Source organism: Phyllostomus discolor, chromosome 6 (assembly GCF_004126475.2).
Source record: "Phyllostomus discolor isolate MPI-MPIP mPhyDis1 chromosome 6, mPhyDis1.pri.v3, whole genome shotgun sequence".
In the NCBI taxonomy this organism is placed as follows: domain Eukaryota; kingdom Metazoa; phylum Chordata; class Mammalia; order Chiroptera; family Phyllostomidae; genus Phyllostomus; species Phyllostomus discolor.
This window is the reverse complement of record NC_040908.2, coordinates 166,967,727-166,992,525: the sequence shown is the minus strand read 5'-3', so window position 1 is coordinate 166,992,525 and position 24,799 is coordinate 166,967,727. Positions and strand designations below refer to the sequence as shown.

The following is a 24,799-nucleotide window of genomic DNA, read 5'->3' as shown; positions in this document are numbered from 1 at the left end:
TGGGCATCACCTCTGAGAACTACTGTGAACAGGGTTTGACTGGGATATAAAGGATGTGTCCTGGGGGCCGGGGGCTTGAAGAAGAACAATGCCCCGTGGGAACCTCTGCTCATCATCGCTAGGGATACTCCCCCTAGTCTCTCAGTGTTTAACCTGAGAAGAAACTGTTGGTCTCATCCAGGACAACGAAGTCTCGGAAAGCTTCAAAACTGGACTGTTTGTGGAAGGAAGCAATTCTGGTCCAGGTTTGAGGAATGAGAATTAAAACTGGAAAATCATTAGCAACTTCAATTTTTTTGAAAAGCATGTCCACCTCTCTCGTTCGATGAAGGGGTGACTGAGGCAGGTGTTTGGTGGATAGCATCTGTCTCCAACACCAGGAGGGTGACTGGTACACAGCAGGTGCTCAACGAGTGAGTGATAAGTTCTGCTTACCTGGGGGGGGAACTCTTGACTGGAGTTTATGCACAAACTATACAAATCCATCCCCCAAATCAGGGTCCTATGTCTTGTGAAGAGAGATGGAAAAGTATGGAGCAGGGAGAGGAGGCAAAGGGTCTATTCCCCTTGTGACACTTGCAGACACAAGTGGCCACATCCTGAACAGGACCTCAGTCTGGGGAGCAGACGAGGTTAATCCAACCCTTTAGGACCCGACAAGCCTCCAGATGCCAACACCCCCATTTGTCTCACATGAAAAACCTGCCACCTACTCCCGTACCCCTAGTCCTGACCCCTGTATCCCTGCTCACCATTTATACCACGTCTTGCACACTCGCATACATTCACAAAGTTCTCTGCGGCTGAGGTAGCGGAAGACAGACATCCAGACCTCCCGCTGCATCCAGCTTTCGTCTCCATCCTGAGCCCAACTGCCCCGGCCATTCAGCCTGGCTGCACCCCCCTCCTCTGCACTGTCATCTTCCTCCTCCTCCTCCTCCTCTTCCTCCTCCTCTCCCCCCAGCCCCTCCTCATCCCCGCGCTGGGGGGTTCGGGCTGGGCAGTGCTGCACTAGCACTCGGGGGGAATGGCGAAGGTTGGCAGAGGAGGCCGTGATGGCCTGCAGCTTGGGCACAATGGATGTCCCGTGGAGCTCTTTGGTGGGCCTCTGCAGCGTGACAGTGAGGTACGATCCCCGGATCTTGGCTTTCTCAACTTCAGACAGCTCCTTTTTGCCGCTGGGATTGTTCTCCTTTTCCCGTACCATGGTGCGCTCGGTGGCCTGCAGCCGCAGCAACTGCCGCCGTTTGAAGCGCTCATCGCGGCTGGCACTGTGGTGGTCGCTGGGGCCAGCCCCAGGGGATGACCGAGTCACCATGCCCCGAGGGGAAACCGGGTCATGGATGAGCTGCAGCATGGAAGTGGGCGAGTGAGGCGGGGGTGTGAGGGGCTCGTCGCAGCTCCGCAGGGGCCGCAGGACTTTGGCTTGCACGGCTTCTTCATCGCTCTCTTCCATTTTCCGCTTCTGCAAAACAGGCCCCAAAGCCAGGTCAGTATCTCCCTGCTACCGCCAGGGGCCTAGAAGAAGACAGACCACTGCTTTTCTATGGAGAGAAGCACCAAGAGATGCTTCTGGGGAAAGAAAGATGCTAGTGGCGAAAGAAAAGAGGCCTCCGTGCACTGTCTGGATCAGGATGCAGAACCCGAGAGCAGTACACACGACAGACCTTCAGCTCCACCAGCGTCTGAGCTGGCCTCCTCCACTCACGTGCCGCCCTACCCGCAGAGAGCAGCGGCAAGTACGAGACAGAGCAGAGAAGGGGAACCTCTGTGAGAAACCACACTGTTCCCGGAGGAATCTGCTCAGGATGCGAAGGAGGGATTCAAGTCGGGTGAAGCCGGCTTTCCACAAAGGACCACAACTGCATCTTATGCTGCTTGTGCTCTCCAGTCTCTTGTCCCTTTCTGGATCCCACCCTGGCTATGTTGCAATGAAGCCTAATCAAAGTGTTCCACTAAGTAGCATAGCAGTAGCGGATTTTCCTGAAGGAGATTTTCCTTTCTGTCCCTAAGCAATAACCCTGCTCCTTTTCCCCCTGACATCCTTAGTTCACTATGGTGGGAAGCGAATGACCATCTTTGAGTGCTGGCTTTTATAATGCTGTAAAACTAAAATACAGCACCTGCCAATCCACCTGTTATAGCCCACTACCATCAGTGAAGACAAATTTAAGAATCCGCTAGTATAAGAACTTGCAATAATGAGAATTTTAGCATTAGTCAACTTCAGAAATCTTTGTCTGTGAAGATATTTAGATTGAAAACTCAACTAGCTCACTTCTCAGGGGGGAAGAAACAGGCAGGAGGTAAGGACACTTGTCCCTACTCCTGCACAGTGCACCTGGAGACCACTGGGCCCTGGATGACTGACCCTAGGCCAGCTGCCTCCTCTGTATGTGCCCTTAGTAGGTACTGTCTTGTTGGTCCCAGTAACCAGAGTCTTTTTGGCCCTTTGATATTATTGGCAACCATTGGACTAGCAACCACAGCTGCTCAGGGCCAAGGTCAAGGGACTGGTCTTCCCTGGGGGAGGGGGCTGCTTCTGCAGGACACACTTGGGTCCATGGGCGGGCTTTCTGTGAGGCACAAAAGTGGAAAAAACAAAACCGAACCTGCTTGACTAGAAACTCCAGCACACCAGTGTTTTACCAGCCGCCTCGGATCGCTCGCTCCCCTCGAGTGTAACTCCACAGGAACAAGGCCGCTCACCTCGTTTCCCCCCTCAAGCAGCCCGGTTATGGTTTCTCTTTTTCTAGGGCTTCAGGGTGTATATGGACCCCAGCCATTTGCAGACCCCAAGTGGAGCAATGTTCCATAACACAAAAAACAAAACATTAAAAACTCAAAAGAAAAAAATAATTAATGAAAGGAAAAAAAAATTTCCCTGGGTCAGAAAAACCGCATGAATGAAGCTGCAAAGGCAAACACACAGCCACCTCCTTAGCTTGATGCTTCCTGTTTTCCCAGTGCCATCTGGATAAAGTTCCCTTACCTGGGCTTTCTCTGAGCTGTCCTCCTGGTAGCACTTGGGACACTCCCAGCAATTTGGCAATTCCTCGTTAAGCAATCCCTCTCCATCCATCTATAAGTAAACAGGGGTATTAAAAATCTGTCTCATTTTAATAAAAAAAAGAAAGCCTGTCTCTTAAGCCTCTTTATTAAACAACAGCCACCTCGTGGTTGGGAAAACCCATTCCTAAATACACTGATCTGTATGAGAGAAAGAATGAGAGTAGTCTAGTCCCACTTTAGCACTCCAGCCACCGAGAAACTGGCTACCCTCACTCTCGGTTACTTGGCCAAAGTTAGGCTCCATGAGGAAATTCCCGAGTCTGGGGCCTCTTCTCCCAGCACATACACTCCTGAAGGCCTCATGCTACTTTGCAAAAGGAACTGAGCACACAGGAATGGTGCCAGCCCTGAGCCTGGCAGCGCTAGAGAGCTGAACAGCTTGGGTTCAGAGCCTAGCCTCTGTGGCTCCATGTCCTCAATGCAAAGTGGGGATAAGTAACAATGCCCATCTCCTGCGGTTGTAGGGAAGATGAATGAATGATTATGGAAAGTGTTTAGAAAAATGCCTGGTATATCATAAACGCTTTGCATTAACCATTATCATTATCATGGGGATAATATGCTATTTCAGATTCTAAGATGCACATTTTTCACATTTGAATCTTTCTGAAATTGGGCTACTTCTCATAATTAACAGTCTTACAATCACTGTCACCCTGGTAGCAGTCGTGACATAACTGACACCCCTGGGAAGACCAGGAAGTATAGCACCAATGCCCTTAGATTCAAAGAAATATAGAGAAATGGGGTGACCCAACTTCACAGGGGTGTTTTAAAGACCAAACAAGAGAATGCATGTGAAGCAGCAGCTCTCCACCTCAGCTGCAAATGAGAACGACTTGGGGAGTTTCTGAACACATCTCCGCACGGGGTTCAGGACGGAAGAGTTGACTCAGTCTCTGATGTTGAGGGATGAACTTTCATCATATTTTTTAAAACTCCTCAGATGTGCACTGAGCCTGATACAGACTGAGCACTCATTAAATGTCACCTAATATTACTACTCTATCTTTTAGTTACTAATATCCAGAGATACAATGAGGTATGCAGGAGAGATGCTTAAAGACATGAAACGCTCCAAAAGCAGATCTGGAAGTTTCACGGTGGCCTGGAGGCTCCAAACACATTCTCCAGAGGCTGGAATGTAAGCTCCACAAGGGCACACACTTGGACTTTTCTGTGTATCAGTCCATCCTCAAGGCAAAGCGCAGTGCCTGACACACAGCACAGACACGTGGACCGAGGGCAGACGTTAGATCACTCCATGACCCACAGCTGATGGCCCACAGAGCTGCTCGCAGCCTCTTGTGATGTGTGTCCCCGTCTCCTCTCCTCCACTCAGTACCTTTAGACACTCTGTCAGCTGAGACCTCAGGGGCCCCTCAGGCCTCACCTGGAGGCAGCCAGGATGAACAATCTCATTGCAGATACAGCATTCCATGAGTTTCTTCTCAAAGTCCTGTGTCTCCTCATTTTGATCCACTTCTCCGCAGAGGGAGCATGTGACTGAGTGAGGCAGTCTGGGCTACAAGGGGACAAAGACAGAAACTAAGAAAAGAGTAGACTTAGATGCTTATTGTTTCAGCTTCCCTTTAACTGAGATGGGTGGTTTGGTTCCTGTATTTCTCCAGTAAACGCGTAAGGAGCATGGAGACCAGGCAAGGAAGTGGCTGGGGAAGAAACTGGGGAGAATCAACTAGCTAGAGACCAAGAGAGATCCATTTATTTTCAGTCAGCCTGTCCTTGGTCTCGAGGTCCTTTCCTTCTAACCCACTTAAAGAGGGGACAGACAGCAGAGATTTGTCCTTCAAATGCTGGTCTCTCATTTGAAAATTGGGTAAGGCTGAAAGAGTATTAGCTGATTTTTAGTAGTAGACACATTCCTTCAGAACCCAGGGAGAAAAAGGATAAAATAAGGAAAGCCAAAAAGAGAATAATTTTTTCTTTCCAATTCTGAAGTCTAACTGTGTACTATGTGTATTCCAGTCCCTCTGGCACCATTATCCCTCCCCCAAATTCTTTACCCAGCAGATCACTCACTGCCAAGCACTGCCGGAGGACACAGGACTGCTTCATGCGACCAGGCCCCCCAAACTTCTTCATGTCCCTGCAGTAGTGGCAAACACCACACTCTCCTTGCACACAAGCTTTGCACTTTCGACATCGTACTCGTCTCCGCCTGGCTCCAGACACAATGGGGGAGGCAGCAGCTGGCCTCACAGGTGTTAACCGTGGAGCTGGTTTCATAGTGTGAGGCTTTGTGATGGGGATGGTAGGAACCCGCACCTTTGGCCGGGTAGGGAATTTAAGCTGGAAAGAGAAAGCAGCGAAGCCAAATATATCAGGTAGCTTTAAGGACTGGAGAAGGTAGACGATTACAAGGCTTGGCAAACTACAGCTCGTGGGCAAATCTGCCTGCTGCCTATTTTTTTTAAATAAGATTTACTGGAACACAACCATGCTCATTTGCTTATGTATTGTTTATGGCTGCTTTTATGTGCACTGGCAAAATTGAGAAGTTTAGACAGAGACTGTATGGTCTGCAAAAACCTAAAAATTTTATTACCTTTATTATATTTTTTACTAGCATATTCCCTTTACAGAAAAAGGTTGCCAATTCCTTCAGCCACATCTCTCTCATTCTGCTGCACTTTCTAGGTACCACAGTCATTCCAGGGGTCCTCCAACATTTCCTTATCCTGAATACTACTCCTCAGAACATATTCCTAAAGAAGACAGAACTACTTGAGGGGGAGACAGGTCTTGTTCATTTCTGTATTACTACGAATCCGAGCGTACAATCTGGTACAGGGCAGATACCCCTACAGTCCAGAGATGACTACATTGTTTTGAGGCAATCCCACGTGGCCAAGCAGACATCAAATGGAAACCGTGTCTAGGAAGGAGGCGGTTCTTTAAGGTATCTTTCAGCCACACACACCCCTTTATATTCTGCTTAAACACCCCTGAAATGTGATGACCATACCATTTCAGCTGGGGAACACCAAAGAAAGACCTAATTTATCTGCCAGAGTCATGATCAGGATCAGAATGCTATCACTTACTTTTATTTAATAACTCTGACAAAGGACGATTTGGGAAAAAATTATACAGGGCCTAACTGAAGTCATAAAAACTTCTGACAATTTATTAGCTAAGGGGTAATCCCTTTCTTTTCTTTTTGATACTGGAAAATCCAAATTAAGGGAAAACTTGAGAATGTGGTCTCCATCCGACATAGAAACACACTGGCCTTTTAAATAGATATGAACTTATTTTAAGTGGCTTTAAATAATTCTGTGAATATAAATGAGTCACTGGTCCAGAAGGACAGGAACTGATCCATTCTGGTGTGTGTGTGTGTGGGGTGGGGGGGGGGATGCATACCTTGGCACCCAAACCTAGAGATAGGTCTCCTGGTTTGATAGTTCTCTCAAGAAAGTCATCTCTAAAGACAGCCAATTACTTAGGAGTCAGAACAGAACTGAGGGATGATTTTCTGTCCATTTATACTAGTGCACCAAAAACTATCTGCTACTAGTTGTGCTTTTACTTCCTCAAATGCTAATGGTCAGAGAGCAAAGTGTTTCAGGACCTGGAGGTCGAGAAGAAGAATTTCTTACCTTATCCCTTTTTGGCCACTGTACTATAGGGACTCCAGTGAGAGCTAACTTGGGATCGCTGTTGGCAAGCTCCTCCAGCAAAACCTAAGGGTAACACAGGAGAAAAGAGGGGGATAAAGCAGGGCACAGTGAACAAAGAGCCAACCACTCCCAGTGGCATCCAGACTTCGCCTTAGTCCCCACAAGCACCAAGGGGAAGGGCAGGAAAGCAGTGTCTGTATTTTCATTTCATACAGACTAGCTGAAAAACAAGTAAATCAAAATGAAAGAGAAAACTCAAACTAGTACACAGTGCCAAGACTTTGAATTTACCTTTGCTCCCAACCCGGTACTTGTGAACGCACTGTACTGTTGACACTTTAGCAAAAGCAACTAGCTACCATGGCGACAAGTGTTATTTGTCACACAGTTCTACGTAAGACAGTAAGACTTTACTTTACCCCTTTACTTTTCCATACCAGTTAATGAATACTATCAGGTACTAAGTACAGCCTTTATTTTATAGATGTCAGCAGAATGGCAAGAAAAAAAAAAGATTGGCTAATACTAAACTAATAATATGAACAGCAGAGTCTTAATGTCTGGTTCAACCCAGGGCTCTGTACTTCTAAGGCTGATTACGGAAATCTCGATCTCAAATCTCTCTCTCACACACAAACACACACACAGTCAGTCTTTTGCCTTTATTCCTATAAGAGGGCAGGAACACTCTTAGGGGCAATAGTTCTCTCATGGCTTTAACCAATCTAGTTTGAATGACTTAAGGAACAATAATACAGTATAAACTGCCACTTAAGTAAATCACATTGGCTGTCATTTTGAAACAAATCTTTTAAGTTTTAGATAGAAATTTCAGAATCTCAAACCCAGCAGAATGAAATCCCTTTTCCTCTGGCCTCAAGAGTCTTAAAGTAAATGACATCAGCAAAAGAACACAAATCCAGGTGAGTGTAGGAGATTAACTGTTTCAGAAAAAAACTGGGCTGACCCTGGACAGGCCAGCACTCTTGGGCCGTCTCTGATGCGCATCCTCACAGTCCCGTGGGCTCTGTGCCCAGAGACCAGGACTTTTTGAAGCATGAGGCATTTCCCTACCAAGCAGTTTCTTCCTGAGCCTAAAGATCACCATCCACATCCCAGAGCTGGGACTCAGAAAGACCCTTGAACTCATACTCATAAAGCTTCTCTATGAAGATCCCCCTTTGCCAAGCTGCCAGATGCCTCTCGCCCTCCCCCAAACTGATTTCATTTCCAGCCCTTTTATTTACTTTGAGTTGCTATAGCACCCTATTCTGGAGCCTCCGGTTAGCACCACACTGCATGGTGGTAAGGAGGCAGGGTGTGGTGCCCCGTGGGACAAGGCTCTGGTATGGGCTCTAATCTCCCTAGGGTGAAAAATGCAGGTCCATTCAAAATGTGTGCTAGAGAGCGCACAGCTCCCCTCCCCCACTTCGCACTGCTGAGGAGTAGGACTCTGCCCATTTCCTCTCCCTGAGAGCACAGAGCTGTCCACAAACAGGGACTTTCCACTTTCAGCAAAACACACTGCACAGAAACATTAGTGATTGTTTAAGAGTAGAAAAGGAACCTAACTGTTCACCAAAAGCAGTCTAGTGCTACTGGCAAGCATTTTGTGGGGGAACAGAGAAGGGTAGGTGGAGAAACTGTCTGACTGGGGCGGGCGGGCGGGCGGGCGGCGGCGGCGCGGGGGCGGGGGGGCTGGGGGGCAGCTGTTCACACACACAGACGCAGTTACTAGGGTCTGTGTGGGTGTGGAGGGAAATGCAGATTGCTTCCAAGCCTCATTTTGCTGGGGCCATACCACCAAGCACGGCCCAGCTTTCATCAAAAAAGACTGACTCCAGCTGAGGCCCTTCAAGAAACCATATAAAGAAGCCACCAACCTTCACCAGAGGGGATTTGGGACAGGGAGCGGGGGCGGAGTGCGGAAGAGCTAACGCCTATCTAGAATCCTGGCTTTCGGGAGAACATTCAAACACAAGCCCACACCCCACACTGCACAGGAAGGGGAAGAGAACAGCGGGAGACTGAGCAGAGAAGGGGAAAGCTTCTCAAAAGCCAAGCAACCCAATTCAAAAGCACACCCCAGCAAGCAAGGGAACAAGTGCAGTGACGGCTCCACCGGCACGAAGTAACCGAAGCATTGTCCAGGACTCGCCCGGCAGGCAGTGCTCCTGCCTTTCGGCCAGACAAAGTCCCCACAGTTACACACACCCTGAACCAGGAAGGGTTTGCTATCCGCCCGCCTGACCTTGCGTTTCTTGTCCCTCTGGAGCTGCCGAGGCTTTTGGTTGAAGTTTCCCCAGCGTCTTTGTTTTGCTTTCTGTATTGGAAGTTGTGTTGAAGGAGTTAGGTTTTCTGCCTCTAGGAAAATCCGATCTACTTGAAAATTCTGGAATCTCCCATAGTACATAAGGCAGGGCAGTCCAGGCTACCCACAGGGAGCAGCATGCAGTGCTCGGAGCTCCTTCCCGAGACCTTCAGCTCAGCCGCGGCTTCCTCTGCCTGCGAACAATGCTGCTGCGTCACCCACATGCAGCTCCCAGAAATGCTTTGCAACGGAAGATGGCAGGGGGGGGAGCCGGGTTTGCCAGCAGAGGGCCCAGGCGGCCTGCTGCAGAGTCAGGAGGGGTGTGCTCTTCAAGCCTCTCTTCCTGGTCATTGGAGGAGAGCTGCCCGAGGAGCTGGGCCGAGCCCCGCCCGTCAGCTCCCTCCTACCGCCCCTGCAATAGGAGAACCCGGGGTGGCCCGAGGGCGCTGCTGGCCGACTTCAGCAGGCGCCAGCCAGAGGGAGGGAAGGCTTTAACCCATTCGGCATCTGGTCTTGAATTAGTCCTCCTACCAGCCCACACCCTCTCCCTGAGGGTCACCTCTTGTGGCTAGTTACCAATAACTACCCGACTCTCCCTGACTGCACTCAGAGCACTCTCCCCGCTCTCTCAGGCACACCGCGAGTGGCCCGAAGTTTAGCCTCTGGGAACAGGCAGGGGAAGCCGAGCCCCTCTGGAGACACCTTTTCTTCCCACAGGTGGCCAGACTTCAATTGCCCTCACCACCACCGCCACTTTCCCAGCCCAGAATCCAGAACCAGCACACAGGTTTCCAGAAAAACCTTCAGGAATGACACATTTCAACCAATATTGGGATACTTAAAACAATGTGCCTGTTTAACATCAACAATTTCTACAACAGATGCCTGCCTCCAGTTGGGACTGGGAGCCACCATGTGAGAGACGGGGCAAAGGCAGCTCTTCTACCAGTTCCTTCGTGACCACGCCAAACTAGCTGAGGCGCGACCTCAGATCAGGGCACTCTACTCTCCTGCCCTGGAACCAGGCTCAGGGAGCCAGCAAACGTGTGCCTGCCAGTCTCCCAGGACCTTAACTTGCTGCACTGATTCTACTCCTCCGGGTATATTCCATGCTCCACACGCCAGCTTTCCTGCACATTTCCTAGTCTAGTGGTTTGTCCTGGCTGCCTCATTCCCATCTCCCTCCATGAAGCAGCCCTGCATCCTGGCAGACACCTGGATGCTCCTTCGGACAGCCACTGGGGTGACGCCTGTCCCCCACTTTCCTTGAACTAATCACTAATCTACAGACAGGACAAAGCTCTGAACAAGTGCTCTCTCAGACAATAGGGGACCATATTTTGGGTCCAGGTTTATGTAATTTTTAGATTGTCAGAAACGTAACCTGAGCTTTTTTTTTTTTTTTTTTGGAAATTACAGAAGCTGCTTTGAAAGAAACATTTCAGGCCACTAAGAACCTAGCTGGGAACATGCTAGCTGGGAAATGTTTTATTTCCAGGATAGATGTTTCACTGAGTTTCTGGTGCAGAGTCAGCAGTCCAATAACCTTCCTGGGGTCTAGGGTTTTTGCTGCCAGGGCCTGGATATTTTAATTTTTACAGTAGTTTACCAAGAAAAGGGGGGACTTTTGTGCTTTTAGGTGGAGCTCTTCCTGGAAATATTTATATGGTCATTCTATCCTAATTTCTCCTTTATATTTATTCTTAAGACTCAAAGACTCAATCAACCTATTACACGTGAAAAACTTTCCTTAACAGTGTGAGAAGTCTTGGAAAATGCTTATTTCGGTCTTAGTGCTTTCTAACCTAGAGGGATGATACAGTGTAAATACTTAAGACAAACATGCTACTCTGAAACAAAATGTAAGTTCAAGTTGTAGCAAGTACAAATTCTAGAGGCCACGAGGAAAGACTAAAAACAGATAGGGCCCTAGGAAACATTGCAAGTTAGTTTCCAAATCACAAATTAAACAAGGTCTATTTTTCCCCTCTTATTTATTCAGAATAAAAGATAGGCAACAAAGATCAGAGTTAAGGGTGAAGGAGAGTGAAAGGGGGGAAATGGGACAACTGTAATAGCATAATCAATAAAATAAAAAATATAGAAAAAGATCATAGTAAAAATATGACATTATAATACAGAAATATAATGAAGACATTTTAAAGAATTAAATCTATTTTAACCTAATCTATATGCCTTGTAGCTGAGTTAAATTATTTAAAACTTTCTACTCAGTAAGAGTATTAATTAGTACGAATATATTGTCAGTAAAAATTACAAATGTTTTTCCTTTCCTAATCTGGTTTAATGGATTAAGATCTAATTATACTGGTTCTTTACCAATTATTCTCTTTATTAGTGTCTGATAAAAGGTCTCATCAGTATTTCTGTATTTATTTGTAACCATAACTCTGACTTCACTCCTATCATATTCCTGGGATGGAGTTTAAGGTAAATATTTAGATCACGATTACAAAATAAAATGTTAGAATCTTAGAGCAGCAGTAGCCTGTTGTACCATAAAGTACAGTTTTCAAATTTATAAATTGTGAGCTTTTACAATGTATATAATGTTGTAGTTATCAATCTGTACCATCTAACAGGAAAGTTTACTAACTGGAGAAACAAGAGGACTGACACCTCCTCCCCCCAGGATGGACCCTCAGTGTGTGCTCAGCGCCCTCTGCCACCCACAGCATCTGCAAACCTGGACTGCACTTAACTTTCTTAGTCCACTTAAATGCCTGTCACACCACTGGATATAAGCTCCCTGGGGGCTTGGTCCCTGGCACGTTTGCATGTTCACCCCAACACTATGCCAGGTTCCTACCACAAAGTAGGCAGGCATCATTCACAGTAGCAAAATAAATGAATTTCGTAGATTTGTAAAATCGAATTTTCTTGTAATAATGATACTGTTTGTTAAATACTTTACTGACATCATTAATTTTCGTAACAACCACACTGAGGTAGATGTGAGAAGAGAAGCAAACCTGCCCCAAGGTCACACGGTTTCTAAGCTTATCAAAATGTTTTAGAGCAAACAGGAAAATAGAAAAATATTCAACACTTAATTTTTCATTAAGGGAGTTAGGTACCCAAATATATTGATACATTAAAAACTTCTTTTTACATATGTAATATATTGAGTTCCTTTATTATAGAAACAAACACAATGATAAAGTCTGTTAAAAACTCAGTTTCCCAGCTGACTCCCACCTCCTAGAAGTGCCCTCCTCCAGCACCCGCAACAATGCAAATGCAAAGGGACTCCTTTTCCTACATTAATGGGATTGTACCACACCAACTGCTTCAGGTCCTGCCTCTTTATTCGGCATCTATCCAGGATACAACTTCTCGATTTTAGAAATGTGAAAATACCTCACAGTACAAGAGAACTCCATCCTATTTTTAATCTACTTTTAGGATTCAAGTTTACCCACACTCCTCCTAACCAGGACTTTATACACAGTGTTTACTTTCCCTTGAACTTTACCAATTAGTCAACACTTTTTTTTAATGCCCCATTTTTAATTTAATTTTCTTCCAACTCTGTATTCTGATTTGCTCCTCAACACTGTAGAACTTACAAGTTTGGGAATCTTCAAAGCCCTTTCACCAAATCACTAAAATTAACTTTTCTTCCAGAGAATATGCTTATGAGTGTCTCATCTCACCACTTTTCCTCTTATCTCTTCTGCCAGTTATTTGTGAAAGCCATACAGGCTGCAGGAAGAAATAATTCCTTTCTCTGCAGGAAGGGTAAATAAGTTTGCTTCTGTCCCCCGCTGCAGTGCGCCTTCGCTGCTACAGACACTCAGTTCTCTAGCACTGCAGGCTCCGCATGTGCAGCGACTCGGCACCTGCCCGATCCAGCTCTTTTTTTCTTCTGTGTGATGCTCAGATTTTCAAAGGATCCAAGCTCTAAACTCACTATTACCAGAAGCTCAGATTAAACATAACTAGTTGAATGTAGGAATAAGTAATCCATGTGATCTTAAGTAAAAACTACCTGCAGAGCTGGGATCTAAGTCTGTTGTCTCCTGATGTCAGCTGCATTTTGACTATGGTACTGGGTAAACAAGAGGAGGTGAGGCATAGCATAGCCTCTGTAGGGAGAATTCAAACACTGCCAGCCTAAGCAGTCATCCTACTGGCCACTCACACTTTGGTCTCTGTGCTACTCTATCTTAGCCAACATTGGCAGCCATGTTTTTCACGATTCCTGATAAAAACAAGGACACTCCCTCCAGGCACTTTTATAATGCTAACAGTGGCTTTAGATGTCTCTTCTTAAGTCATTCCTCTTCTAGTGGCCTCCTTTTACCTTGCTTAATATTTGACCCAAATCTTTCTACATTTTCCCCTACCACTTTGCCTCAAATATTTTTAAATTTATTTTCAGAAAGAGGGGAAGGTAAGGAGAAAGAGAGGAAGAGAAACATCATGTGTGGTTGCCTCTCACATGGCCCCCACTAGGGACCTGGCCTGCAACCCAGGCATGTGCCCTGACTGGGAATCGAAATGGCGACCCTTTGGTTTGCAGCCCACACTCAATCCACTGAGCTACACCAGCCAGGGTGCCTCAAATATTTTTTAAATATTTATTTATTTATTTTAAAAGTAAGGTTCTTTAAAAAAAAAAAGACTTTATATGTTTATTTTAGAGAGGGGAGGGAGGGAGAAAGGGGAGAGAAACATCAATGTGCGGCTGCCTCCCATGTGCCCCCTTATTGGGGACCTGGCCTGCAACCCAGGCAATGTGCCCTGACTGGGAATTGAACCAGTGACCCTCTGGTTTGCAGGCCGGTGCTCAATCCACTGAGCCACACCACCCAGGGCTTATTTTTAGAGAGGGGAAGGGAGGGAGAAAGAGGGAAAGACATTGATCAGTTGGTTGCCTCATGCACTTCCCCGTCTGGAGCCCTGGCCCACAACCGAGGCATGTGCCTTGACTGGGAAATCGAACCAGACCTTTCAGTTCACAGACCAGTGCTCAATCCGCTGAGCCACACCAGCCAGAGCTCAAATATTCTTATTTAACTACTTTAGTTAAGAGAGTCTGTGTATTTTGATCACAACAGTTGACCTTGTATATATAATCAGTGGGTTACACTATGACTTCCTACAATTGGATTCAATGGAGTCAAATTCATCTATAGACATCTCTTAGGACTAAAAAGTTATTCTTTTTTTTCATGAATTAGAAACATAGATACCTAGGCCAAAATAATGTCAGTGAGATATAAACTTAGAAATCTTTCTTTTTAGGGTTTTTGTAACTAATTAAAAAATTGATTTTAGAGAGAGGAAGGGAGAAAGAGGAGAGAAACATCAATTTGTTGTTCCATTTACTGGCTGCTTCTTTTATGTGCGTTGACTGAGGATCAGACCCGTAACCTTGGTGTATTAGGACAACACTCTACCAAATGAGCTACCTGGCCAGGGTCCTTAGGGTTCTTAAAGGCAATTATACAAGTTAACTCAATAAGTCCCCAAAGTCATAATTTTATATTTCCCACATGTATCCCTGATGGAATAGCTACATTATAAAAAAAAATCCAAACCCTTCTGTAGAAAGAAAGATATTACACTCAAATTCTCAGGAAAATATAGCATGTGTCCTATCACAGTGGTTAAAAAAACAAATGAACAACAGACCCAAATGTCCTTTGCTTACTCAAGGATGGGAAGTGAATTTGGGCTCTCGTCTGTGAGTCTGGGAAAATATGGCTGAGCTTGCTTCGCCATGCATTAACCATTACAGAAACAGGAGTGCACCTACTGCCTGGAACTTAGTCATTTCCTTCCCTACACACAGTCACAATGATACCACTTGCACCTTCTAGAACAACTCTTCTAAAACCAAACTGTAACACCAACTGTCCAGCTTCTATCACTACTGGACAAGACCAAATTCACTGGGTTAGACCTGTTTCAGCATCTGACTTTCAGCTTTTCACTGATGTTTAAATAATAAGATATAATGAAAATGTCGTAATAAAAAGAAGTCCAGGTCCTATTCTCTCAAGATAGAATTCTTTGGAATTCTTTCTTGAGGTGGCTACAGGAGGTAGGAAGCACCTCGTGTGGTTAGTGGTGACCAAGGAAAAACTTGAATCAGGAAGTAGGGATGAAAAAAATCTACTATGAGATATTTAGCCCATCTTTCTTAAGGTCACACAAAATTACTCCCTATATATTGTTCTGAGGACTAAAATAATCTATATGACAGGTTTTAAAAGAACACTTATTACAAATTGTGAACTAGCTTTCTAATACACACCCATACCCTGCATCGAAGACACAGTTCCAGACACTGGTTTAAAAAGAAAATTATTATTCTCAGCTTCATACTTTTTGGTGTTCCTATTAAAGGTTACATATGAGAAAAGACTTAAAAGAACTTCCTCCAGTTCAGAAGGCTCAAATCTGGATCCCTTAAAATGAGTCCTTTTCTTTGAGACCAATATATAACAGGTGGGAAAGGCTTTGAAGATTACGAATACTGGGAAACCTCTTGAAAAAGATATACATGAAGAAACCTGATATAGCAACAGAATGCATTATGTTTAAATGATACTTTTCTTAGATGTTGCCTTGATATATGTAAGTCTTAATACTAGGTAAATTTAAAGTGAAGTATGCTAAGCCTATTTAATATAACCTAACACAGAACAATTTCTTCTCTTCTGCTTGGGTTAAGACTGCAAGACATTGTTATTGGCCACTTTTGTTCTGAAATAGGCCTCTTTATTGGAGGGTAACAAGTTGAAAGTACTATTTTTTAAAAAAGGTTTTATTTATTTCTTCTTAGAGAGAGAGGGGAAGGGAGGGAGGAAGAGACAGAGAGAAACATCGATGTGCATGAGATATGTTGATGGGTTGCCTCACACTCCCCCAACTGGGGACCTGCCCACATCGGGAATCAAACCAGCAACCTTTTGGTTTGCAGGTCAGCTCCCAATCCACTGAACCATACCAGCCAGGGCTAAAGTACTATTTCTTTAAAACAAACACTTTTTCTCAGGCTGTCCTTTATTTTTAGGACCAGACTGAAATTTGTGTTTGTAATACTAAAATTAAGTCCTAGGTGAAGACACAAATGTTAGTATTTTCATTACAAGGACTTAACCTTTTTCTAGGAACTGAAACACCGCAGCACAAACACATGCACGCACATATTAATTTCCCTTTGGTTACACCAGAAATTATCCCAAATTCTTATACTTTCTCAGAATCCAGAAACTTACTGCCCTAGCCAGATCAGTAGCTGTCACGCAATACAACCAACTCTTACCTTTACATCAGCAATGAGAGCGTCTTCGTCTTCTATCCCTGTGGGGACACATTTCTTGTGCAGTGGGAGGGACTCCAACTTATCTACAAGGCAGCGAAGGCCTTCAAGCTCAAAATGGGTCAGATGCACCTGCCTGTCCTTTCGGGGAGTACACTGGGGATCCCACACTTGGCCATTGTGAGAGCCCCGGCTAGAGTCAGAAGATGAATCTCCAGACAAGCTTTTCTTCAGACTTGGAAGACTTCGGCAGGTTTTGCCCAGTCCGTCATAATCCAGGTTGACCCCATTGGCTACCGGGCTAGTGAGGACTGAACGCCTACTACTCAAGCGCCTGGGTTCTCGATCCGCTGCCTCTTCCTCCCCATTTCCAGATTCCAAACCATTTAACTCCAAATCTGCCAGTATGAAGGAAAAAAATGCAGTAAGAACATGCCACTTGGTCACGTGCTCAATGAGAGAAACAAGCAGAATGGTCTTCAGGTTATAAATGATGAAGCTGTAACATTTTTAAAATGTTCTCTTATTCTAACGCTCATATGTTCATTGTTGAAAGTCATGGCTACTGGCAAAACAGGATCCTGGGCTGTAAGACAACTAAGATAATGATCACCTGGATTTTCAAAGATTAGGAAGGGCCCAATTTTGTATACTAGAAATAAGTTACTTATGAAAATGGCTATAAATTAGTCTCAAGTTCAAACTCAGATTTGGGGTTATGATTTCATTATCTTTGAAAAAGTAGACAGTATGAAGTACATATATTTAAAAAGCAGTTTTAAAATTAAGAATTGAGCTACCATGTGGTCCAGCAATCCATCTTCAGGATATCTACCTGAAAAATTTGAAAACATTTATTCATAGAGTTACATGTACCCCTATGTTTACTACAGCATTAATCATGGTAGCCATGGCATGGAGACAACCTAAGTGGCCTTTAATGAATGACTAGATAAAGATATGGTACAGACAAGAGACTACTACTCAGCCAGAAGGAAGGATAAAATCCTGCCATCTGCGACAACACGGATGGACCATGAGACTACCAAGATAACCGAAGTCAGTCAGACAGAAAAGGACAAGAACGGTATGATTTCACTCATATGTGGGTTGATAAACTGAAAGCAACAAACAAACAAAACAGACAAATGAGCTCAGACACAGACAATAGTACGGTGGTAACCAGAGGGGGAGGGGGGTGAGAGAAGGATTAAGAGGGTAAAGGCAGTCAAATATATGATCGTGGAAGGAGACTAGACTTTGGGTGGTGAGCAATATATAGATGATGTATTATAAAATTATACACTTGACACTGAGATAATGTCATTAGCCAATGCCATTCAATAAATTTAATTTTAAAAGTAAAAAAAAAGGGGGTTTTGGTCATAATAGTAAGCTCTGGAACTGAAATCCTAGCAACACAGCCAACAAACAAAACAAAATTAAAATGAAAGTTTTAATGAAAGAAGAGTTTCATAATGTTCACTGGTCTTTTATTGTAAAAGTAATACAGGTTTATTATCAATAATTAAGAAATACAGGAGGGTACCAAAGAAGTATCAAGAAATAGAGGTCATACTTTACCCCAACTTAAGTGTGATGTATTGAATATTTTCTTTCCATCTTTTCTATGCATATGTATGTGATTGTGGTTAGATGTATTTTTAAACAAAATTGGAATCATGCTGTGCACACAATTCTGTATCCTGCTTTCACGTACTGGGTGAACCTTTTAAATTTTCAAACGAGGATTAGAAACGATGCTAAAGCGAAAAGCATCCTGCTTGGACTGAATGTTCCATGTGACATGTGACCACAGGACATCACAGTGCTCTTCTCCATTGTAAGGCATGGAATGACATGAAATTGCCTAACCAAAACTATCCTGACAGTCAATAAAATATTTCTGTTGATAGAAGTTGGAGAAATAGAAGTTTAAAATATAGGTTTTTAGAGCCTTACCAACCTGGTTCAAAGTGCAGCATTCCAACTTAGTAATGTAAGATCATGGACAAGGTTTCTTTCTTTTCTTTTCTTTTTTTTTTTTTAAAGTTTCTTCAACCTTAATGCCCACATTTGTAAAACAAAAATAATACCTATTTGGCAGGTATGTAACTTAATGTATGTAAACTGCTTATCATAGTGCCTAGAATACGGTAAGAGTTATTATGATGATATATTCCTAGTTTTTATTATGTCAAAGACCATTCTTTATACAATGAAACATACTAGACAACTGATTACTCTTTTGAGGAGTGAAGTACTAACTCACGCAGACAAAGATGAAATCCAGATTATTTTGTTTAGCTTAACAATTCACATCTGGGCAGATCAGCTGTTAACCAGTGTTCAACTCCACTGAATAAATTTGGTACTTCTAGGTACAGATTAAGTAAAAAAATAAAACTACTGAGCAACAGCCTACTGAATGTTCTTGGCCTCACCCTCAGTCCCACAGGGGGTCTTGAAAGTTCGTGCAGGCAGAACACTTACCCATGCTGAGGGACTCCTTCTGAAATTCCTTAGTTAGGTGGGAGCGGTTGGTTATGCAGTACACATAGCGCTCCAACACATACCAGCACATCTCATAGTAGAATGGATAGCGAAACTTATTTGGAACCTACAGGAACAAAATAATGAGAAAAGCAAGCTGATAATTTTCAAAGAAAGAGAGTAAGATAATTGAATCATTGCAATAATTAACCTAGGAAAAACTCTCCATAGTCAACCTATAAACCTAGGTTGGCATTAGGAGCAAAAATTTAAGAGGATCTGGCAACCTAGGAAACGCTGACTGTGAACAGCACTTCTTTAGCTTTCTCCAAGATTCACCAATTGTTAACATTTCCCAACATTTGCTACTCTCTAGTCGTATGTGCTGTTATTTGCTGAAATACTTTAGAGCAAGTTGTGAACATCACACACCCTAAAAACTCTGCACTCTAACTGCTGTTTAATATCAGTACCATTTGCACTGTAACCCTATACAGACATAATTCAGCCCTTACCAGCTACGGTTTGCCAAAGAAGCCCTATTTACCCTTAAGGTATGGGACAGACAGTAAACAGCAGGTGATGGATTTGGTCAGCTGCCTGTTTTTGTAAGGTCTGTGAGCTGAGTGTTTCTTACAATTTTAAATGATTAAAAAAAGAACAACTAAAACATCATTTCTGACACAGGAAAAATTATATGAAACTCAAATTTCAGTGTCCATGAATAAAAGTTTCTTTTATTTGAGCCAGGCTCATTCGTTTAAGTATTTCATTCTACAAGGCAGCGTTAAATACTTGCAACAGATATTGTACAGCTCACAAAGCCTAAAATATTTAGTACCTGGTCCTCTACAGAAAAGTTTGCCAAATCTTGCTTCAAGGTATCCACTGCATGTAATGAACTAACCTTTTTCCTAACACCTAGAAATAAGATGCACGTCATTTTCTACAGTGCTTAATTCTCCCACAGAATTTCTCTCAGTCGAGAAAGGCACTTAACACATTTATGCTAAAATATAATAGTTTGAGCGTTTGTAAAGAAAGATACATGAATTTAAAGTCATAAATTTTGAGTTGATAAATCCTATTATGACAAATTACTCTAAGAGCATAATAATGAAAAACACAGCTCAAGACATTATCAAATGTCCAGCTCTAGCCCTATAAAAATCCAAGATACAAGCCCTGGCTGGCATAGCTCAGTGGATTGAGCACGGGCTGCGAACCAAAGCATCGCAGGTTCGATTCCCAGTCAGGGCACATGCCTGGGTTGCAGGCCATGACCCCAGCAACCACACATTGATGTTTCTCTCCCTCTTTCTTTCTCCCTCCCTTCCCTCTCTAAAAATAAATAAATAAAATCTTTGTTCCAAGATACAAAGAACCTCAAGGAATTGGAGTCCTCAAAACCAACCATGCAGATATTGTATTTTTTAATGAGTGGGGGGGGGGGGGGGGGGAGAGGGGCAAGGAGATGTGAGAAAGAAACACTGACTGGTTGCCCGACTGTGGGTTGAACCTACAACCTGGGTATGTACCCTGACCAAGAACTGAACCCGCAACCAGTTGGTCAACAGGACAACATTCCAACCAACTAAGCCGAATCAGCCAGGGCCAATCGTGTAAATCTTGTTAAACTTTTCTCTCAGTGTTCCTAAAATGTGAACAGTGTATTTTAACCCAAAGAAAAAATGAAGTTTTGAAACACTGAATCCTTCTCTCTTTTTAAAAATTTTTTTATTTATATTTAGAGAGAGGGGAAAGGAGGAAAAAAGAGGGAGAGAGGCATCAATGTGTGAGAGAAACATCTATCGGTTGCCTCTCAAACACCCCCAAATGGGGACTTGGGACTTGGCCTGCGACCCAAGCATGTGCCCTGACTGGGAATCAAGCAGGTGATTTGCAGTCTGTGGAATGACCCACAACCCACTGAACCACACCAGCCACGATAAGACAATGAATCTCTTATAACACCTATCTTAATGGAATAAACCGTGTCTTCACATCAACTGTTATACAGACTTACCCGTGTCCGATCTTCAATGTTGTATATTTTTAACTGCATGGGGATATTGAAGCTATGCAAAAAATTGCCTCCAAACACTAATGTGTCCGTAGGAGTATACACAGCATGAATCCATCCTAGAAAAAGGGGTTGAAGGGCAGTGGCTGTAAGCATACAATATAGCTCTCTTAGAGAACTAGTATAAGACTTCATCACATTTTTATTGATTCTGCCTCTTAATGGTTGGTCAAGGTATTTAATCTCTTGCAGCCTCACAATCCTCTATAAAACCAGGATCAATTATACTTTCTATGGTTGTTGGTTTAAACATCAAATGAGAAAATGTACGTAAAGTTTTAGCATAACAAACTTTTAATAAATGCTGCTTCTATTTACTGGAGCACCTACTATGAACCAGGCTCAGTAAAAGAGTTTACATGTGTTTACTCCTTACAACAAAATAAGACAGGGATGTGGGATTTAAGTACTTGACCAAAGTGGTATCAGCAGTTAAATACAGAGTCAGAATTCTATGTGTCTGTGGCTCTAAGATCTGTGCTTTGAGTGCAGGAACTAGTGCCTGACCAAAAATATTACTGATTCAGCACTCTCTCTGGCCTTCAGAGCCATCCATTAGAGGGGTACGTAGGTATTAACCAGGGGTTGTCTATCACCTGCAGAAGAGGTTTTATCCCTAGAGATTCTGAATTTCTAAGGCTAACGGTGGGCCCAAACACGGAGATCTGAATGAAAAGCATCCATTGGCAATTCTGATATATACTTTCAGTGGAAAATCACTGGCTTAAAAACAAACAAACAAACAAACAAACAAACAACTCAACATCTACTCCATAATAACTGGAAAAGACACCTTCGTTTTCTGACTACCCCAGCATCATAATCATTCGTGGGAGTAATTAATTCATCATTCTCCTTTTATTTACGGAAAAAAATGGCTGCAGCAGATAATCCACATTTTCCCATTTTGTTTACCTGAGGGAATGACGAAGGTATAGCCCTGCTTGAGCTCAATGCGCTGGCAATCTGACACCCGGTCGCCCAGAAAGATGTCTCCCTGTTTCCCTGACAGCAGCCAATTCTCGTACAGCTCCAGGTTGTGGGCTGTAGGGGGGATGAGCCAGAAGACCTGTGAGTTAAAAAACTTCAGTCTGTTAACAGCCATTGACATGACCCAGTCGCCCCCCACCCCTGAACTGATAAACACGTACAAAGAGAACTGGGTATTTTGCTTATTACTGAGGTAGCCCCTTCTTCGCCCCTGGCTGTTTGGCCTCTATAGTACTATTAGTTAGGTACAACATCTTCAAGAGACAGGCGTGGATTGCTTTGTTCCACGACCAAAAGGATAAATCTTGGGATACCACTTAAATTGACCCAAAGTAAATAAAATGACTTTGGATTTAGAGGTACAGTTGTTCTAGATTAGGACCTTGCATTTTAAAAGCTTTAAAGTTTTACCTGTGTTTTCATTTCAGTTTTACTTTTCTCTCACAAGTGCATTTGCTTCTATTTATTTAAACTAATTATTGATTGATTTTAGAGAGAAACATTTATTTGATTTTCCACTTATTTATGCATTCATTGGTTGATTCTCTTTTTTAAAATTTTACTTAATTTTAGAGAGAGGGGGAGGGAGGAAGAGAGAGGAGAGAAACAGCATCATGTGAGAGATATATCGATTGGTTGCCTCTCACACACCCTCAACAAGGTACCTGGCCTGCACCCCAGGTATGTGCCCTAACTTGGAATTGAATCAATGACTTTTTGTCTTGTGGGACAATGACCAACCTACTAAACCACACCAGTCAGAGCCATTGGTTGACTCCTGCATGTGTCCTGACTGGGGATTGAACCCGTAATCTTGGCATATCGGGACAATGGTCTGACCAACTAAGCTACCTGGCCAGGGCCCTGCATTCACTCCTCAGTAAAGGGAAAAAGAGTAACAATAAGAGGATAATACTATAAACCTCTGATAATAATTCTAGATTTCCATTCTCACACAGCATTCAGAAATACTTCAACTAGCTGGAATATAGTTCTTTATGAATGAGGATAATCTTTCAAAATCTATTTATATCTTCAGAAGCAAGGGCTTCCTTTGGTCACATTTCAGACCAAGGCCTTCACACAGGAGAAGGTGGTCTGAATTCCAATTTGTTCATTTCATTGTGAATCTATCCAAAATTTGCGTTCCCTTTTACTATCTTATTACATTTCCACATAGACAAATGATCTTATCCTGCTAAAACCGCTTCCTTGCTTTCATTTCAAGAACTCTGCTTTGGGAATCTACAAACAGGACTGCTGAGGCTTACTGAGTGCTGTGCAAATATCGGCATGATCATAGTGGCCTAGATGCATACTAATTCCTCCTGAATTCTAGCCAAGAAGGTCAATTTAATCTGCAGTTCTCACTAGACACAAGTAGGCACAATCCCCTAACAGACTCATTCCCAGGGCATACTAAGCATACGTGACTGAACGCAAAGCCGTGTAACCACTGTCAGACCCCAAGCCCGTCACATCTACGACTGTACCTTTCCCCCTTGATGGATGTGATACCAAACAGAGGTGCCACCAAAGTCGACATGGAAGTCAGTATAGCAGCCTCGAACGCTCATTAGACAGTACCTGACCCAAAAAAAGCAGCAGCAGTGTTAGTGAGCTGATGAGGAAAGAGGACCTGCCCCACCGCAATGCCACACTCCCCCTTGGGCTCCCTCTATCTTCCACCCAATCCACCCCCAGTCCGTGAGAGGAACGCAACTGCAAGTCATCCCATTACCAGGATAAGTTTTTCCTCTAACTAGGTGGTCATGGACTATGACACTCTTACATACACTCCTCCCTTGGAACTGTCAAGGCTACTCTTTAAAGAAGTCATGTTTTTAATACTTAGGACACAGAGCAAGGTTCTGGAGGGAGGAACCAACCATTCCTTGCTATCACTTTGCTCTCCCATAACATACTGAAGAAAATGCAGGGCAAGCCACTTACTTCTGCACTTTAGGGTACTGCATCTCCAAGATGGCATTTGTCGATTCAGTCTGACTTTCCTTCAAATGCCTTGGCCACATGTTGTCTACCCAGTCAATGAAATCCACCTTTAAAAAGGAAGAGGACATGTTTAGGCTTCAAAGGAAGGGTTAGGACCTTGATAGGGGCTCACTCAACCTTTCTGGCCATGTTCTAAGTGCCTAAAACATACTCATGCATTATCTTTTGTTCTCTAGAAAAGTTTTTATTTCCAAGCCCTTCCATAGATTCTACCCCTCCATTTAACGATTATTTTTCTAATTTTTATAAAATTATTTTTATCAGCATTTTAAATTATTAAAATTGGGGACAAAATGAACAAATTAAGAATGTTAAAAAGAAGGCTTCCTGTGTGAATTACACATTTCTAAGTTTTAAGAACGAAAAAGTATGATCTGGATCAAGTTTTTAACTTTATTAAGTACAATCATATTGTTTTTAAACTGAAATTCTAAAAATATGAAGGAACACATTTATTAAAAATGTTAATTATTACATCTCTCTTATTGAATCCTGTATTTATTAAGTATATCATGTTTGGCCAGTCACAAGGCTAAATACTTAACCACCTATACTTCCTACAAAAAGGACTTTTGTTATTCTGCGGGGGGTGGGGGGGTATTCTTAACGAGAAATTCTGTAGTGTTTCATTATAGCATCTCCAATAACAAGAAGCAATGACAAAAAAAATTGCACTATCTCTTCAGATAACAGTGAAATACTGTGAACATTTTCCCATCGGTCTATACATATCGATGTATTAGTATGAGAACAATGTAACTTACTAGTAACCTTAAGGTGTGTACATACAAACATATATACACATGTTCATAACAAAATTATAATAATTACCATATTTCAACTATGAAAGTCAAAAAGTATAACTAAGATAATTTAATTGGAGATTGATAAAACAC

General features: G+C 43.2%; 1 protein-coding gene across 3 annotated transcripts in view; it reads right to left on the bottom strand.

Annotated features, from left to right (window-relative positions):
- Positions 1-24,799, bottom strand: part of KDM2A (lysine demethylase 2A) — an 86,609-nt gene that overhangs the window by 6,331 nt on the left and 55,479 nt on the right. For all 3 annotated transcript variants that reach the window (XR_004904046.1, XM_028515255.2, XM_028515254.2), the window contains exons 7-17: positions 23,844-23,950; positions 23,384-23,477; positions 21,816-21,969; positions 20,844-20,959; positions 18,818-18,944; positions 16,328-16,722; positions 6,696-6,779; positions 5,113-5,382; positions 4,466-4,597; positions 2,993-3,082; positions 753-1,465 (exon numbers count right to left, since the gene is read on the bottom strand). Coding sequence is in view for 2 of the 3 variants with exons in the window: in XM_028515255.2 (XP_028371056.1) it covers positions 753-1,465; positions 2,993-3,082; positions 4,466-4,597; positions 5,113-5,382; positions 6,696-6,779; positions 16,328-16,722; positions 18,818-18,944; positions 20,844-20,959; positions 21,816-21,969; positions 23,384-23,477; positions 23,844-23,950 (2,282 nt within the window). In the remaining variant the exon portion in view is untranslated. The remainder of the gene's footprint in view (positions 1-752; positions 1,466-2,992; positions 3,083-4,465; positions 4,598-5,112; positions 5,383-6,695; positions 6,780-16,327; positions 16,723-18,817; positions 18,945-20,843; positions 20,960-21,815; positions 21,970-23,383; positions 23,478-23,843; positions 23,951-24,799) is intronic.